Here is a 17,915-nt window from a genome sequence, read left to right on the forward strand (position 1 = left end):
TTCTGTGATTCATTCACTCATTCAGTGAATATATATCAAGCACCTACTATGTGTTAGAATTGTACACATCATTTGATGGGCTCTTCATAACAGCACAATGCAGTGGATATTTTGTTACAGTTTTATAGGTGAGGAAACTGAGGTTCAGAGAAGTAGTTAGTTGCTGGAGGTCCCCAGCTTTGCGATTTGCACATAGGTCTGTTCAAGTTCAATTTGAGTTCACTGCAGGCCTTCTGGGCGACAGGCCGAGTGCAGGGGGCTGGGATCATGGAGCGGAATAAGTAGACATAACTCCTGCCCTTGTTAAAGAAGAGACACAGCTCCTTTTGGTGAGGTCTGATGGCTGCTGGGCAAACTTACAATGAGGAGACCTGACCTGGTCAGGGGTGGACATAAGGGCAGGCTGCCCTGCAGAGGTGGCATCTGCACCGACATCTGAAAGGTGAGAAGAAGGAAACCAGATGGGAGAGGCTAGCGAGAGCATCCCAGGCGGAGGGCACGGCACGTGCAAAGGCCCTGAGGTGGGAGCATCACGGTGTGTCGAGGGACAGCAAGGTGGCTAGTGTGGCTGGAAGTAGAGTGATGAGGGCTAGAGAGGAGGGAGAAGAGGTCCAGGAGGAGAGGAAGATCCTGATAGCGAGGCCTTTGATTCCAAGACTTATGGGTGACCTGACGGGGCGGTGATGAACCAGCAGAGGGCGCTTTGCTCTAACAAAGAAGGTGCCTGGCAGTCCTCCAGTGAAGCTCAGGGCCCCTAAGTTCCCAGAGATCCAGGCTTCGACACCCACCTGGTGGCATATGAATGGTTAACTCCCCTTTTGCCAGAGCTGGACATGGAGTCTCAAATAGGGTCAGGATCTTTTCCAGACTCAGAAAAAAATCACCTCCAGTAGGTGAAGATACAAACTCCGGTTTCAGGGGACACATGAGCAGAGAGGCTGGGAGGTGTCCAGGGCCCACCACCCAACTAAAGGGACCTCCGACCCCGTTTCTTCATGACTTCATTGCAATATGTCACAGTCTGTTGATTTGTTTGCTTGTTCGACAGCTGCTGCCCCCCCCCAACCCCCCACCATGAAAGGCTTCTGGAGGGAAAGGGTCACTCCATGAGTTTAGTGCATGGATATTACTGTTATGTCCATTTTGCAGAAAGACAAGAAGAAGCAACAATGTGGGTCTAGAAGAGGTGGGTGCCCAGATGTCCTCTGTGTGGGCAGGGCCTGGAGGGCTCCCAGGACGGGTGAGTGGGGTCTGGGTGGGGGAGATGCTTTTGGGGAAGGATGCCTGGGCCCTGGCACACAGCTGGACTGAGGTCCTTGGCTACGGTCCCTTTTTTCCAAGAAGGGAGAGGCAGTCTGTGGGAAGCAGCCATGGGGGTTATTTATAGAGGTCACAGGAAATCCCCAAAGAGTCAGAACCTCACCCAGCGGCTGGACCACAGGGTCTGCCAATTACTCCCTGACTGGTACTCAACCCCTACCTGGCTCCCAGGGGGGTGGGGATGGGGAGGACACCAGCCTGGAGAAGTCAGAGCTACAGGGTCAGGGCTGGGAAGAGGGAAGGATGGGGCCCAAGAGGTACCCAGAGGGAGCAAGAACTCTACCTGGGGCATCTAGGGGGGCTGCCTGGAGGAGAGATCTCTAGGGCTGGGCCTTGGGGGAAGAAGAATTTGCAGGCAAGAAAAAGGCATTCTAGTCTGAGGGCACAGCACAAAAGTCACTGAGTAGTCAAAGAGTCAAAGGTCCAGGACAGCTGGAGGCAAAGGTGGCATTGTGTGTGAGGAGGGAGGGCACAAGAGAGCTGAGGAACTGGGCTTTGTTCCCAGGGTAATGAGGAGCCATGGAGGGTATGTGAGCGGGAGAGGCACATGGTCAGATCCCATGATGAATAGATCGGGTGTGGGGGCTGATTAGAAGGATGATATTGAGCTGCTCTGAATGGGAGAGAGCAACCAAGAATCAGAGACCTGCGCCCATGGGTCGAGAGAGTTAAGGAGGATGATGATGATTATTTTGGCCCCAACCGCACTGCTTGCGGGATCTTAGTTCCCCAACGAGAGATCAAACCCTTGCCCGCTGCAGTGGAAGCACGTAATCTTAACCACTGGACCGCCAGGGAAGTCCCTAGGGTGATTATTATTACACTTATTTCTAGGTGAGTAAATGGAGGCTGAGATTGACTGAGCCAAGATTCGAACGCAGGAACGTCAGAGTCTGGAAGCCAAACTCAGGTGTCCCATGGCTGCTGGGACTGGCTGCTGTCAGCATCTGCCCCAGGACTCCAGGCTGCTCAGGCAGTAGGCTCAGGGTCAGGGACGTCCCTGCTTCCTTGGGGCCTCCAGACTGGCCCGTCTGGGCGGCCAGGCCTGGCTGACCCTCCTGCCCTTGCTTGGCGGGGCCCCAGCCGAGTGTTTCCTGCAGCGGCCCGTCTCTCGCCCGGGTTTCTGTATCCAGGAAATATCGCTCCTTTGTCCCTCCTGACTAGCCTGCCCTAAGCGTGGCGTTGCCAGCCTCGGCTCCTCGTGATTCATCCCCTCCGTGTCCAAGGTCCCAGGGGATGGGCTGGGAGGGAATCAAAGTGGAGAGACAGACAAGCTGAGATTCTAGACCACAGTTTTTAGGCCATTTACCACCAATGGCCATTTGCTTAGTTTCCTGGAGTTTTCACTCCTCAGGGATAAAGTCCCAGGAATGGGGTTACTGAGCCAAAGGATTTGTAGGTCTTCGCTTTTCTTTTTTTGGCCACGCCACACAGCTTGCGGGATCTTAGTTGCCCGACCAGGGATTGAACCCGGGCCCTGGTCAGTGAAAGGACAGAGCCCTACCCACTGGACTACCAGGGAATTCCCTGTCTTCATTTTTATTAAATATCATCAAACTAATTTCCAGAAGGGCCAGGATGAGATGTGCATTTCTACCAGTCCCGGAGGAAAATGCCCTTTTCTCTGCATCTTCACCAACAGTCGGTATTATAGCTTTTTAACACTTTTTTCCCCAGTCTGTTGGGTACGTTGTGATTTCCCTGTGTTCCTCTAATGTGCAAAATTTCCCCGGCTTCCTGCTAATTTAGTGATCGGTGAGTTGAAGTGCTCCCTAACTGGACACTGGTGCCCTTTCTAACATCCCATCTTCCCACCAAAAAACCTCAAACAAAACAAATGCCTGGGACTTCTGTGATATTGTTCTGGAATCATTTTGGCGAGGAGGAGTTCCTGCAAAACAGGCTGTGGTACCTCAGTAATTGTTGTCTGTACCTGGGGGAATCTCTGCAAACCTAGCAAAAACAAAAGCTACAAATAGATAATCTGCTTTTTCAGAAACCGCTTTTTATTTGTATTTATTTAAGAAACTGCTTTTTAAAAAAAAAAAAAAAAAAAAAGAAACTGCTTTTTAAATATCTGCTATTTTTTTAAAAAATAGGAAAAAAATCTGCTCTTTTAAAAAAACACTAAATTCACAATAATGCTGTCACAATGTGGGGTTTTGTAGGCATTTCATGAAACCCTTATTGACTATGATTTTGCCATTTCTCTTCACATATGGAGATGACTACAGCTTGGGGGAAGCTGGTGTCTACTCACGTTTGTTCCAGGCTGAAGGGTCTTCTGACCTGGGGACGCTGGGGACGGGATTCTTCAGCTTTCATCTAATTTCTAGTTTTTTTCTCACTCAGAGCCTGGTGGTGCCTTTTCAAAGCAGAAATCATGACTCTGGAGTCTTTGAAGGGATTTGATAACATTTATTTAGTGCCACTAACACTTATATGGGCCACAGGCAGGGCTGGATATGGAGGGGAGAGAGAGTGAAGGGGCAGCACCCTCGCGGGCTTTGAGGGGTCCCCTGGACCAGATGCTCCCCTCTTGGGGGCCTGGAAACTCTCAGGGGAGGACGCAGGTGAATGTCTTCCTGTTCTCACTCCCCCAGACCTGGAGCGCTAAGATGCTCCAGATGAGTGGGATGCTGTGGGTGCCTTGACCCGCGTGCACGAAGGGATGTGATTTTGGGCAAGGGCTGGACAGCAAGTGCGTGTGTGATGTCGCCGTGTATCTCTGTGATGTCATTGCCTTGTCTCTGTGTGACGTCACCACCATGTCTGTGTGATTGATGTCAATGCATCTGTGACGTCGTCCCGGCATCTAGGGGGGTGAGGGATTGTGTGGTGCGGAGAGAGTGTTAGGGGGTGTGGGTGGGGTGTGGCAGAGGATGAGCAGAGGACGCAGGCCAAGGGCGCCCACTTTGGTGCGCGCGCATCATCTGACTCCACCCTGGCTGTGTCCCTCGCCGTGGGTGTCTCGCTGCACCTAGTCTCCAGACCGGTGAGTCGGGGCCACCCCTCGGTCTTCGGGGCCTAGAGCCTCCTCAGCCACTGGGGCAGGAAGGAGATGGGAATACAATAGTCAGTCAGACAGACAGACGGCAGGACAGACCTCGCCTGGGCCTGCCTCTTACCCTGGGCCCCTTCTTGCTCCCAAGAACCCTAGGGCTCCTTCCGGTTTCAGCCTCCCCTTAGATTTCATCTTGTTGAACCTCTGTGGGACACAGGTGGGACTGAGATGTGTGCCTATCCATTATACAGACTGAGGTTCAGAGGGGCCACCTCCTGCGCTCCAGGCCTCTGTTGCAGTCCGTCTGACTCTCTCCCCTTTGCTCCCTAAGGCCCTGGGGATCCTGGGTGTTTGCCCAAAGTCCCTGGCCCCCCGTCCCCCAGGCAGGGCCTCAGTTTCCCTCTTTGGTCTACACAGAACTGACCTAGACCTGGCCCCTCACTCATTCCCAGGAGGGTTTTTCTAGTGAGCCTGCCCCTACTCACACGCTCCCATTGCTCCCCAGCGCCCTCGGGACAAAGCCAGGCCTTCTGTACCTGGCATTCAAGGCTCCACCCACTATGCCCCCACCAGGCCTCCCCACTGGGGAATCAAAACCTGACAGAGTACCCCACAAATTCTCAGAGCCATCACTTCACTTCCGCCCCTCCCCCTTGCCTTTGCAGGAGCCATCCCGCTGTCTGGAATGCCCCTCCCCCTCCTCGGCCTGCCAAAGGTTCTCACGAGGGGTCAGAGGTTGGCTCAGAGGCTGTTTCCTGATGGGGGAGGTGGGGGCCTCAGCCAAGTCCTGCTTCCGCTGGCCCCCTCCCTTCCTTCCCTGGCTCTTCCCTGGGGCCCCCGCGGCCTCACGTTCCTTGGCTGGCTCTGGTCCCCCCCCCTTCCCAGCTCCAGGCTCTGTCCTCTACCAGGATTCACAGGCTCCAAGGCAGCCCTGACAGACATCCTTTAACCACTCCTGCTCACCAGCCTGCAAGGGAGGGTCATCCCCGGCCATTTTCAGAGACTGGGGCTCCGAAGCCCCATCGCTCCTCTGGTCCAGCACAGTCGCCTTCACCCCTGTCCCAGGTTCCCACCTTCACCCTCCACAACAGCGACCAGAATGAGCCTGTGAACGCCTGAGTCGGGTCACATCCTCTGCTGTTCACAGCCTTCCCAGGGCTCCCAAAGTCCTCACTGCAGCCCCAAGGCCCTGCCTGATTTGTCCTGACCTCACCTCCTCCCACTCTCCCCTCCATCACTCAGCTCCAGCCACGCCAGCTGCCTCACTCAAACTCACCGGGCAAGGATGGTCCTGCCTCAGGGCCTTTGCACCCTTCTGAGAATCCCCTCATGGCTCCTCCCTCATCTTCTTTAGTTCTCTGCTCAAATGTCACCTCCTCAGTGAAGCCTGCCCTGGCCCCGCCCCACCCACCCCCTGTGGAAAATTCCAACCTCCTCAAGCTCCCTCATCCCTTTTCTGTCTCACTCATCACCAAGCGTCCCTATCACGGCTCACTCATCTGGTTTGTCATCCGTCTCCCCACTAGACTGTCAGCCGCACGAGGGTGGCACGAGGGTGGCACGAGGGTGGCACGAGGGTGGGGATTTGGGTTTCTGTGCCTTACTCCTCCCTGTGTCCTCAGCACCCAGCAGCTGCTCAAGAAATATGGGTTGAATGAAAAAATAAATGGTCATAGTGATGGCAGTGAACTTGAATCGACACTCGCTGTGTGCTCGGCTCAGAGCCAGGGCTGAGCTCCCATCTTCAACCTTCCACACTGTGACTTGTGCCATCTCCAGCCACGTAGCCGCTAAAACAATATTCACTTAATATTTGTCTTCACGTCCATTGTGTTGTGTTTTTTTAAATTTAAATAAAGTGATCTCCAAAGGATACTCAGTCTTACCAAGTAAAGGAAAGCTGGTGCATTTGCCATTAATAGAAAACCACTTAAAAATGTTCAATGAAAAAGCAAGACCATGTTCTCAAGTGCAGCTGACGCCGGAGCCTGGGTCTGCCCTCCCTCTGTGAATACGGGAGAACTGCAAGGGTCTGGGAGGCATTAGGGTGAATCAGCAGCAGCACAGACTTTCTCGAGGCCCAGAAGGAATAAGAGTGGAAAAGGAATCAACAGTCCCCATCATGGGGTGGGTGATTTGATGCGGGGCCTCGGATCTGGCCCCCTGTTGGGTGCATGTAAAATTTGGATGTTACGATTCAGTCACTCACTGGCTGTCCACTGAGTGCCTGGCCGAGCTGGGGCTCAAAACCAGAGCCGAAGACCCCAGCCTGCTCATCCCCGGCCCCTCTCTCAGAGGAAGGCAAATCAAGGCGGGAGCCCATGGGCCAGAAGCCCTTCCTGTGATACTGCAGAGAGAAGCAGGAGGGGCCCAGGCTTAAGTACACATTGTTTCCTCCACGGCGGGGGGTGGGGGTGGGGTACGTCATTTGGGGTAAACAATGTCAAGAGCTTCCCCATCCTCAGCTGGGACCGGGACAGGCTTGGACTGGGAGCCTGGCTCCAGCCCTGACTTGCTGACGCATGACCCCGGGCTGATCACTTCCCTGGGGCCTCAGTTCCCTCCTCTGAGAAATGGGGATAATAATAGAACCTCCTTCCTTGCCATGATGGCTTCAGGCCAAGATGGAGAGAGGAAAACTGTTTGTTCAGAGCAGGGTCTTCTCCCTACCCCCTTGCTTCCCTCTCTGCAGGCCGCCCAAGGCTGAGGGATTTCTCCCAGGCAGAGCCTTCCAGAGCGAGGGGACCCAGTTCCGCAAGAGGGTGAGCTCCCCGTCAGGGGGAGTATGTAAGAAGAGGCATAGTGAAGATGGAGCCGGGTGCAGAGGACCGTGGGGAATTAATGACAGACGTTTGGAAAGGGCTTTGTTTAGCACCCTGGGACTGAAATAGACCTAGCTTGACAATAGCCTGGTGGCAAAACTGTTGATGGCACAGGCTTTGGGATCAGAGGAGTCTGAGAAAAATCCCACACACCTCCTCGAACCTCAAGTCCTAAACTGCAAATGGGATGCCAATCCTAGGTCAGCAGTGTGGTCCTGAACAGGGTAGGGGGTGGGGGTGGGGTGGGGGGAGTGTAGGAGCGACCCTGGAGGGAGCACAGGGTGTTCTTGGAGCTGTGGTCTGAGTCACCTTCCCCGTGACGCACAGGGTGTCATCCAACAGATGATCAGGCCCTGGGAGGCAGTGAGGGGGTCAAAGGCATGGAGCCACCGCCTGATCGTGTGCCAGGCACCCTTGATGCTCCCCACTGAGGCCCTGGGTTCCTTGCTCCAGCCATGTGTGGACAGCACTTGACGGCTGGCAAAGCATTTGCATGCTTTTGATTTCAGAGAACCCCATTTTTGTAGAAGTAGAAAGTGCGGCTCAGAAGGGTGGAGTGAGAGGCCCAGGGTCACTTCCGGACACTGCTCTCCCTCTTCCCCTTCCTCGGCTCCGTTCACTTCTGCCACCCTAGTCTGGCCACAGGGCCTTTGCCCTGGCTGTTCTTGCCGCCTGGAGCACTGTTCCCCTTGCCTTCCCCCAGGCCAGCTCTTGTCTAGCCTCCAGCTCAAAGGTCTCTTCCTCACCCAGGCCCTCCCTTTCCTGTCTGGAGTCTGATGGCCTAGGTTCATGTTCCAGCTCTGTCTGTGTTACCTGGGGCACGATGCACACCCTCTCTGTGCCTCATTTGCTTCATCCAGAAAGTGGGGATAACAGTAGCTCACCCACGGATTAGGATTCTGAGGATTAAATGAGTTAATTGGGCAGAGTGCGTAGGACTGTGCCAAGATCACAGTAAGCACCCGATCGTGGTAGGTTCTTGGTCATTCTTCTTACCCTGCCTCCTTCATTGTCTTTTTGGCCCACTACTCAGGGAGTTTCATGAATGGAACTGTGTGTGTCTTGGTCACTGCTGTGTTCCCTGGGTCCAGCATAGGGCCTGGTATACAGCAAGTGCTCGATTAAGGAAGCAACAAGTGTGATACGAGCCTCCCTCCACCCCTAGTCCTATACCCAGCCTCATCCAAAGCCTGAGACTGAACTGTCTCAGCCTGTCCAGAGCCTCACCTGGCTGATGCTAAGACACTGCTGGCAGGGGGTCGCTGGGACTCCAGGATCCTCCTCTTGAATTCCTCCAGCCCAGCTGGGTCTGCCGAGAGAGGGAGGGGTCAGCCCCGACCTAATGCCTTAGTAACGCCCCCGCTCCAGGGTCTGGAAATGGGCTGGCAACCCAGGATACAAGGTGGAATCCGTCCCCCTTTTCTGGCTCTGCCCTCTGTCACTCACCAATGGGCGGGGGATTGGGGGCAGGGCCTGCAGGTCTTGGCAGTGGTATTGGCTGCGACTGTGGGAAGAAGGGTGAAAGGAGGTTGGTGGAGGCCAGGGCTCCCAAACACGAGTCCCAGGGAGTTTCCTGCCTCTCCACACCCTTGGAGACCTGAGTTCCTTCCAGGGCAGAAAAAACAGACAGATACCCATGCAGAAGGACACATGTGATGATGGATATATAATCACCTGTAGACACCTGCTTTCAAATGACTGGGGACTGCAGGGACCGGCTTCCCTTGGCAGCCCCCGGAGACCCCACTCTGCAGGGGTCCTGCCACGGTCTCCATTACAGCCTTGGCGTCAGCCTGACTCCAGTCCAAGACCCCAGTTGAGTCCATCCACCCAACCCAGCCCAACCCTGAGAGAATCTTTCCAAACCTGAAATCCCAAGCCAGTTCTGAACTCAGTCACCTAAAATCGGATCCCAACCTGAAAACTGAACCTCCCTTAGAATCAAAGCCTGACCTTAACCCAGTCTCAGTGACAAACCTGATCTGATCATAACTTTACATCTAACGCTGACCATAACCCATCCCCTAGACCCAGGCGCTATGAAAAATCTACCCCCCCACCCCCATTCCCTCAGCCCCAGCCCTGCACTCCACTACGACCACCCATAAATACCTTCCCAATACCACACTCAACCCCAGCTCAACCTTAGACCTCAGCCTCTACCTGAGTTAGAACCCCAGCCCAGGCTCAGCCCAAGATCAACATCCACCCGGCTTCTACGCTAGACCCAGTCTTGACCCGCACTCGAACCCCAGGCTCACCTAATCCTTCACTTCAAATATATCCTAACACCAGCCACCCTAAATGCAACCCAATCTCAACTCATAGCCCATGGTCAATGGCAATTCCAATCTTAATGCCCATGAAGTTCTGAATCCGCCCTTGGCCCCAAACTTCTAATCATCTCCAGGCCCACCAGCCACCTACACCTGCCTGAACCTCAACTCCAGCCTCAACTCAATGCAATCCCAAACCCACTGAAACCCTAGATTCACTCTTCACCAAATCCTTGATCCAAGAGCCACCCTGCATGTGACCCCTGACCCACCTTTTAACCTTGCCTCACAATCCAAACTCCAAACTCAACCTAATTCTAAGACTAATGAAATCTTACATGGAACCCTAACCTTAACCCAAATCAACTCTAGACACAGGAGTCACCAAGAACTCACCTTGACCCAACTCTAACCACAAATTTAGAGACCACATCAAGCCTTTCTCTAGACCTGCCTTAACCCTCACCCTAACCCCAGTATCACTTCCAATCCTCAACCTGGTGCCCCCGATCCTTCAACTCAACTCAAACCCATCCCAACCCTGACACCAACACTGGATGAGTCCCGAATCCTAACCTTAAGCCAATTTTGAGGCCCACCTGCCTTCCTAAACTCAACCCCAATCCTTAACCCTTCCTTAATGTCATTCCCAACCCAAACTCCACCCCAATCCTAATGCCAACAAAATCCTTATGTTAATACATAACCATAACCCTAAAGCCAATTCTAGACTCACAGTCACCCATGTCTGATCTCAGCCTCAAGCCTAAATCCACCCTCAGTGTCTCATCTCACCCCAATCCCAAAGCAACCACAATCCTAGATTTGCCCCTCACTCAACCCTGGACCTGACAGCCACCCGACCTCCAACTCCAGTCTTAACCCGACACCTTTTCTCAATGCTGATCCCCATTCCAAGCTCCGCCTCAATCCTAACATCAGTGAAACCAGTGAAATTCTCAAGTGAGTCTAAGTAACCCAACCTAGACTGGGAAGCCAACCTCAACACCAAGATAAAAAAAAAAAGAAAAGAAACGTTTAAACCCAACTTCAACATCACCATCAACTTGGCCTCCAGACCCACCCCCAACGCAACCTGAAGCCAGGGGCCTCTGGCGCACCTTTGCCTTGATGCAGGTGTCCAGGGCCGAGTTGCTGACAGCCAGCTGCATCTTGAGCTGTTCAGCCTCCCGCTTCTTCTCCTCTAGCTCCTTGGCCAGGTTGTCACGCTCCTTCCGCAGCACCGCTTTCTCCTCCAGGGCCAGCTGGGTCTGCCGGGCACATTCAGCCTGGAGCTTGACCTCCCGGGCCTGGGCTTCCTTCTCCACCTTCTCCTTGGCCTCCTGACTGGCGCGCAGACCCTGTTCGGCCTCCAGCTTCTGGCGCTGGAGGTCCGAGTTCTCACGGGTCACGCGCTCGATGCCAGCCTGCAAGCTCCGGGCCAGCTCCTCCACCTTGGAGCTCATGAGGGTGGGCATGTGGTCGCAGATTCTCCGGATGGAGGCCAGTTCTGAGCCGATGGGATGGAACATATTGTAGCCCAGGCTGTCAAGGGAGCGCGGGATGATGGAGTCCCTCCAGAGGTTGCGCAGCTCCATCTCGAACTTGTCCTTGTCCAGCGGGAGGCAGAGGTCCTGCACCTTCTGCAGCCGGTCCTCGGCCAGCTGTCGCTCCTGCCGCTGCTGCTCCCGGGCTTTGCTGCACTCGGCCAGCTGTTCCTCCATCACTCGCTTGCCCAACCCCAGACCGTCCTTGTCTTTGGTACATACCACTTTCTCCTTTGCCAGCTCCACCTCCAGTGTCTTGGCTTTCTGGTTCAGTGTGAGGACCAAAGCTAAGGGTATAGGACCGTAAGAGTCAGCGAAGGTTAGGGGTTGCCAAGAGACTGGGTGGGGAGTCAGCTACCCTTCTCTCCACTGTCCATAACTGTAACCCTAACCCTAACCCACTCACCATCGCAGCTCTTGTTAGTTTCCTTGAGGTGTTCTTGGCATTGTTTCTCGCTCAAGATGATGGCAGCCATGTATCGCTGGTTGTTCATGTAGATCACCTGCCCGGATGAGACACAGGACAGAGCTCAGTGTCCGGCTCCTGTGGGACCCCCCTACCCCTGGTGCTGCCCAGATTCTCAGGGCTGGGGCCCCAGATCCAGCACCCAGGTGGTCTGTGTTGGCATAGTTCACAAGGACACGGCTTCTCTACAGGGGATGCTGGTCTGATCTTCAGAAGTTGTTATGATTATAGACAATGGAATACTACTCAGCCATAAAAAAGAATGAAAATTTTGCCATTTGCAGCAATATGGATGGACTTGGAGGGCATTATGCTAAGTGAAATAAGTTAGACAGAGAAAAACAAATACTGTATGATAGCACTGATATGTGGAATCTAAAAAATACAACAAACTAGTGAATATAACAAAACAGAAGCAGACTCACAGATAAAGAACAAACTAGTGGTTACCAGTGGGGAGAGGGAAGAGGGGAGGGGGAATTTAGGGGTAGGAAATTTAAAAAAGGGTATTATGGGATTGTATGAAATCATGTGTGTGAAACTTTTGAAAACTGTAAAGCACTATAGAATTTAAAGGATCTTTCATTCATTCAATTAAAAAAAAAGTTACAAGAAACCCCACCTGGACTTCCCTGGTGGTGCAATGGTTAAGAATCCGCCTGCCAATGCAGGGGACACGGGTTCGATCCCTGGTCTGGGAAGATCCCACATGCCGTGGAGCAACTAAGCCTGTGCGCCACAACTACTGAGTCTGCGCTCTAGAGCCCGAGAGCCACAACTACTGAGCCCACATGCCACAACTACTGAAGCCCGTGTGTCTAGAGCCCGTGCTCCGCAACAAGAGAAGCCACTGCAATGAGAAGTCCGCACACCGCAACGAAGAGTAGCCCCCGCTGGCCGCAACTAGAGAAAAGTCTGCGCGCAGCAATGAAGACCCAACGCAGCCAAAGTAAATTAATTAATTAATTTAAAAAACCCCACCTCTTTCCCTAGGCATTTTAGTCAACCAAGATAAAAATAGTTATGATTAATACTATTTGGCAATAAAAAGGAACAAAGCACTGATACATTCTACAACTTGAATTAAACTTGAAAACATTTATGGCCAATTAAAAACGGATTTTGGTTGCTCTGTGTGGCTTGGGGGATCTTAATTCTCCAACCAGGAATTGAACCTGTGCCCTCGGCAGTGAAAGCGCTGAGTCCCAACCACTGGACCGCCAGGGAATTCCCCAAAAAACAGATTTTTTTTTTTTTTTTTTTGACAAGAATGCTGTTATGGGCTGGATTGTGTCTCCCACCCCAAATTCCCATGTTGAAGCCCTGATTCTCAGGACCTCAGAACATAAATGTATTTGGAGACAGGGTCTTTAAAGAGGCAGTTAAGTTAAGATGAGGTCATTAGGGTGGGCCCTAATCCAATATGACTGGGGTCCTTATAAGAGGAAATCTGGACACCCAGACATGCACAGAGGGAAGATGATGTGAAGACACAGGGAGAAGACAGCCATCAACAGGCCAAGGAGAGAGACATGGAACAGATCCTGATAGGCCTGGGAAGGAAACAATTCCGCCAACATCTTGATCTTGTGCTTGTGTGACAATAAGTTTCTGTTATTTAAGCCACCTGATTTGTGGTACTGTAAGACAGGCCTAGCAAACTAATACAGGTGCCAAGATCGTTTCATGGGAAAGAAGATTCTCTTCAACAGATGGTGCTGGCACACCTGGACAGCCACATACTAAGGAATGAATTTGGACCCCTACCTCACACCATATACAAAAATTAGCTGAAGATGGGTCCAAGACCTAAATGTAAGGGCTTAAGCTATAAAACTCCTTAGAAGAAAACAGGTGTTAACTCTGCATGACTTTGGATTTGGCAATGGTTTCTTAGATATGACACCAAAAGCACAAGCAACAAAAGAAAAAGCAGATAAATTGGACTTAAAATTTAAAACTTTTGTGCTTGAAAGGACAACATTAAGAAAGGGAAAAAAACAACCCATAGATGGGAAAATATTTGCAAATAGTGTGTCTGATGATGAGAATAGTAACCAGAATATATAAAAGTAAACTCTTAGAAATTAATAATAAAAAACAACCCAATTGAAAAATAGGCAAAGCATCTGAATATACATTTCTCCAGAGAAGCTATATAAAGGGTCAACCAGCACATCAAAAGGTGTTCATCATCTTTAGTCATCAGGAAATGCAAATGAAAACCGTGATGAGATATCACCTCACAACCATTAGGATGGCTATAAATAAAACAAAAAACAAGAATGGACAAGTGTTGGTAAGGATATGGAGAAACAGAATTCTCAGGCAGTACTGATGGGAATGTAAAAATGGTGGAGCCACAGTGGAAAGCAGTCTAGCAGTTTTTCAAAAAGTTAAACATAGAATTACACTATGACCCAGCAATTCCACTCCTAGGTATATATACCCAAGAACAATGGAAGCATATGTTCACACTAAAACTTGCACACAAATATTCACAGCAGCCCTAATCACAGTAGCTAAAAGGTAGAAACAACCCAAGTGTTTCACCAACAGATGAATGGATAAAACGTGATCCATCCATACAGTGGAATATTATTCGACTATCGAAAGGAATGAAGCACTGACACACGCTACAATGTGGATGAACCTTGAAAACATTATGCTGAGGGTAAGAACCCAGACACAAAAGGTCATATAGTGCATGATTGAATTTAAATGAAATATCTAGAGTAAGTAAATCCATAGAAACATAAAGCAGATTTGTGTTTGTCTGGGGCTGGGTGAGGGGGAATGGGAAGTGACTGCTGATGGGGTTTCTCTTGGGGGTGATGAAAATGTTCTAAACTGAATTGTGCTGATGGTTGCCCAACTCTGTGAATGTACTAAAAATCATTGTTATGTACACTTTTTTCTTTTTTTCTTCATCTACACTTTTTTTTTTTTTATTATATACACTTAATTATTACTATTCTTTTTGGCCGCACCGCACGGCATGCAGGATCTTAGTTCCCGGACCAGGGATCGAACCCGTGCCCCCTGCAGTGTCCTCTGCAGTGGAAGTGTGAGTCATAACCACTGGACCGCCAGGTAAGTCCCTGTTATGTACACTTGAAATGGGCCAATTGTATGGCATGTGAATTACATTTTAACTTCATAACGTTTTTTATGTCTTTAAAACTTTGGAACAGAACGCTCTGCAGAAATATAACAAGTAAAGGTATGAAGGGTGAAGAGGGTTTGCCTTTCTGTCACTTTTTGTCCTTACTCCTTTGGAAGCTGGCCCTGTCCTAATGACCTGGGGATGGGGGAGGACAGAAATAGCTCTGGAAGCTCCAGTGACGTCTGTTTTCAAAAGCCTTATCTACAGAAAGGGAAGATCTCAGGGTGTGAGTTGGCTCCAAAGATGAAGTGAGAAAGAGGTTTTCTTCCAGTTGGAGGAAATGGCTCCCAAAAATACAGAAGTATTTTTCTGCACAGGTTCTCAGATGTCAAGATGATGAGAAGAATATTTACTAAGAACTAGTGCAATCTGACAATACAAAAAAAAAAGTATCTTCTCTTGTTAAGGAGTGTTCAGGTACATCTTTATGAAGCAATTCAGGAGTCTCTCCCTCACTTTCCAGTAGCCATGGTTGCCCTGGACTCAGAGGAAGAGAACTAATTGATTAGTGAACAAGTATAAACAATCCGAAGGGTTTTCTGGAATATTCGTTAGGACATAAAGCAAGGAAGCTCTCAAAGACTAGTGGAGTTCCATCAAAAGACACAGGGGCCAGATTGCGGGTGTTCCTACGGCCTATTTCAGGATAATTTGACCATCAAAAAGATTATTACGAATGCTGAATGAAGAAAAATCCATGAAAAAAAAAATCTCTCCCGCATGCATCCTGGGTGGAGGTGCTTCCTTGACCCAGGTAGAGTGGGGCATACCCTAAAAAAACCACACTGAGTTAATCTCCCCTTTCTCTCCCAGGGTCTCAGAGCCAGAAATGCAGCTGCATTTGCAGAGAATTTAAGAAAAAAATCTGTCTCATAGCACCACCAGGATTAGGGAAAGATCAAAATTCGTACTTGCTACCATCAGACATGTGGGGCTGCCGTGGCAGGGGTGGCGCTACTCCCCATCATCAGTGCCCACTTCCTGGGGTTCCTTGGAGAAAACCCTGAGGGGTTCCAGGACAGAGGAATTTGTCAACTTGGGGCGGGGGAAGCTACGATTCTCAAAATTTAAAGTTGTAAAGAGGCAGATTCTTAGATTTCTAATAATCTATGATGGGGCCGTCTGGGATTCGGAGATGCGTGTGAGTGTCTAAAACTTTATGATAAAAACAAAAAACCTCCCAAACCAAAAACAACAACAAAAAAGGGATTTCCCTGGCGGTCCAGTGGTTAAGACCCTGCGCTTCCACTGCATGGGGCATGGGTTCCATCCCTGGTGGGGGACCTAAGATCCTGGCGCAGCAGGGCCAAAAACGAAAAACAAAAACCAAAAAACAAAAGAATAAAACTTTATGATCCTGCGATTCCTAATGGCTCCTGGACCGGAAGGCCATGTGTGTCCTGAAAGATCCAAAAGGGCCAATTCCCAGGAACTGAGAAGTCTGAGGGGGCTGCCCTTGTCAGGGGTGGGGAGGATTTGAGGGGGTACATGGTCCAGCCCTGTGGTCTGAGGGGGGACTTGCCTCATTTGGGGGTCTGAGGGGGACTCGCCTTATTCTGAGGATCTAAGGGGGACCTGCCCTGTCCTGGGGGAATGAGATGGGGAGACCTCACCCTTGCCTGGGCAGTTCTGAGGGGAGCTGAGCACATCCTTCCTGCCCAGTGGCAGGGGCTGGGTGGTCTGAAGCCCCAGAAAAGGCCTTTTCTTTCCACAGTCCCCTGCCCCAAACATCCCAGACACCTCCTGTGGGAGAAAGAGAGCCTGCCCCCTCCCCAACCCTTCCCTTCCCCTGCCCACCCCTTCTCTCACCCCGTTCCAGCCAAAGCCTGAGGAGGCACCCTCTCTTCAGTGTCTCCCAGGGACGGGACCTCCTCAGAGGAATTGTGTATGTGTGAGAACATGGGGGATCTTGTTGAGTGCGTTTGACAGGAGTTGGGGGTACGAGGGGGGATGACAGTCTCCACGAGACCCAGGGTTGCCTGTTTCTGCTCCCTGATGCCCCCCGCCCCCCAACAAGCCACCTCTTCTCTTAGGCCTCCATTTCCCCTCTGCAAAACGGTTTTCAATCTTCTCCCTACCTCCTGGGATTCAATGAAGAGATAATATTTCCTAAGCGGACATCCAGCCTCAGGCAAACCTGAGCCATTCATACTAATTACTAAGAACCCAACACTCTGAGCGTTTATTAAGCCAGCTCTTATTTGCAGCTAGCGTGTGCTGGTACATTCTGGGCGCTTTATACACATTAAGCCATGGGCCTAGGTCTGATAACGGACCGGATGCCCAGTTCAACTTGAATTCCAGATAGACCACAAATCATGTTTTAGTCTAAGTATGTCCCAAATATTGCATGAGATATACAGACCAAGTACTCATTGCTTCTCTACATGGGCTCGGCACGCAAAATGTAGGGTCTGTGACTGTCCCTGTCTCATGAATGAGGAAAGTGAAACTCAGAGAGGTGAGGTGACCAGCCCGGGATTCCCCGGGACGAGTGGCCGGCCTGTGGACTCACCCGGTCGGCCTGACACTGGCGGAAGCTGGCGTTGATTCGGTCCAAGTCGCGGCGGGCGTTTAGCAGCATCTGCATGATGGCATCCTTGGCACGGGAGGTGAGGTTGAGCTCCTTGGACAGGTTGGCCTGAGAAGCTGTGAGCCCCACCACCTGGCCGTAGAGGCCGTCAGCCCGGCGCTCGGTGGCCTGCAGGTTGGATTCGGTACTCACGTGCGCGTTGCCGTAGACCATAAAGAGGACAAGGCCCAGGATGATGAGGAACTGGATGAGTGAGACAAAGAGGAAAAAATAGCGCAGATAGTACCAGCAGCCCCTCGGGCTGCCCCCTGCCCGTGAATAGGACCCCCCGTGCTCCATCGCCAAGCCCATCTCCTCCCAGCTTCTGCCCGGTGCACTGGCACTGCTCTGCTGGCTGGTCTGCTCTGGGTGGTGGCTTCTGCCCCTTCTAGACCTTGCCACGGCAGGGGGGAGGGGGGAAGTGTTTATATTACTCCTCTTAATACTTCCTTTGCCTGGCTCCTTCCTGGCCAGGAGGAAACGGGGGCTGTGGGTTATCACAACACTCCCACCCGGGCTGTGAAGGGAAGGGGGGAGGGCACCAAGTCACGTCTGGGCCTCTCTGATTAACACTGGGTGGGGCACCGGCTAGGTGACCAGGCGTCCTTGGCCTTGCTGAGCCTCAGTTTCCCCACCTGCCCTTGCTTTGTGCCCAGAGCTGGTCTCACCTGCCTATGACCTCATGTCAACATCCCCGTCGTGGGGAGGAGGGTACCGAGACGAAGGGAGGAGAAAGGACCAC

At 51.5% G+C, this 17,915-nt stretch overlaps 1 protein-coding gene across 1 annotated transcript; it reads right to left on the minus strand.

The window, feature by feature from the left end:
• Positions 1-3,717: 3,717 nt before the first annotated feature.
• On the minus strand, positions 3,718-17,581 carry PLVAP (plasmalemma vesicle associated protein). Its single transcript, XM_082453377.1, has 6 exons — positions 17,117-17,581; positions 11,376-11,472; positions 10,544-11,256; positions 8,593-8,650; positions 8,374-8,455; positions 3,718-4,365 (listed from the first exon to the last, which is right to left on the minus strand). Exons 1-6 carry the CDS (start codon positions 17,483-17,485, stop codon positions 4,359-4,361), a joined length of 1,326 nt encoding a protein of 441 aa, XP_082309503.1. The 5' UTR covers positions 17,486-17,581; the 3' UTR covers positions 3,718-4,358.
• Between the last annotated feature and the right edge of the window lie 334 nt (positions 17,582-17,915).

Source organism: Balaenoptera physalus, assembly GCF_965194825.1.
Source record: "Balaenoptera physalus genome assembly, chromosome: 3".
In the NCBI taxonomy this organism is placed as follows: Eukaryota; Metazoa; Chordata; class Mammalia; order Artiodactyla; family Balaenopteridae; genus Balaenoptera; species Balaenoptera physalus.

Bases quoted from the DNA above. Each gene is read 5' to 3' on its own strand.
- PLVAP (XM_082453377.1), bottom strand. From the start codon at position 17,485: ATGGGCTTGGCGATGGAGCACGGGGGGTCCTATTCACGGGCAGGGGGC. The intron at 11,473-17,116 runs GTGAGTCCACAG...TCATCCGGGCAG, and splicing joins GCCAGTGTCAGGCCGACCGG to GTGATCTACATGAACAACCA. The intron at 8,651-10,543 runs GTGCGCCAGAGG...TTCTTCCCACAG, and splicing joins ACACCTGCATCAAGGCAAAG to TCGCAGCCAATACCACTGCC.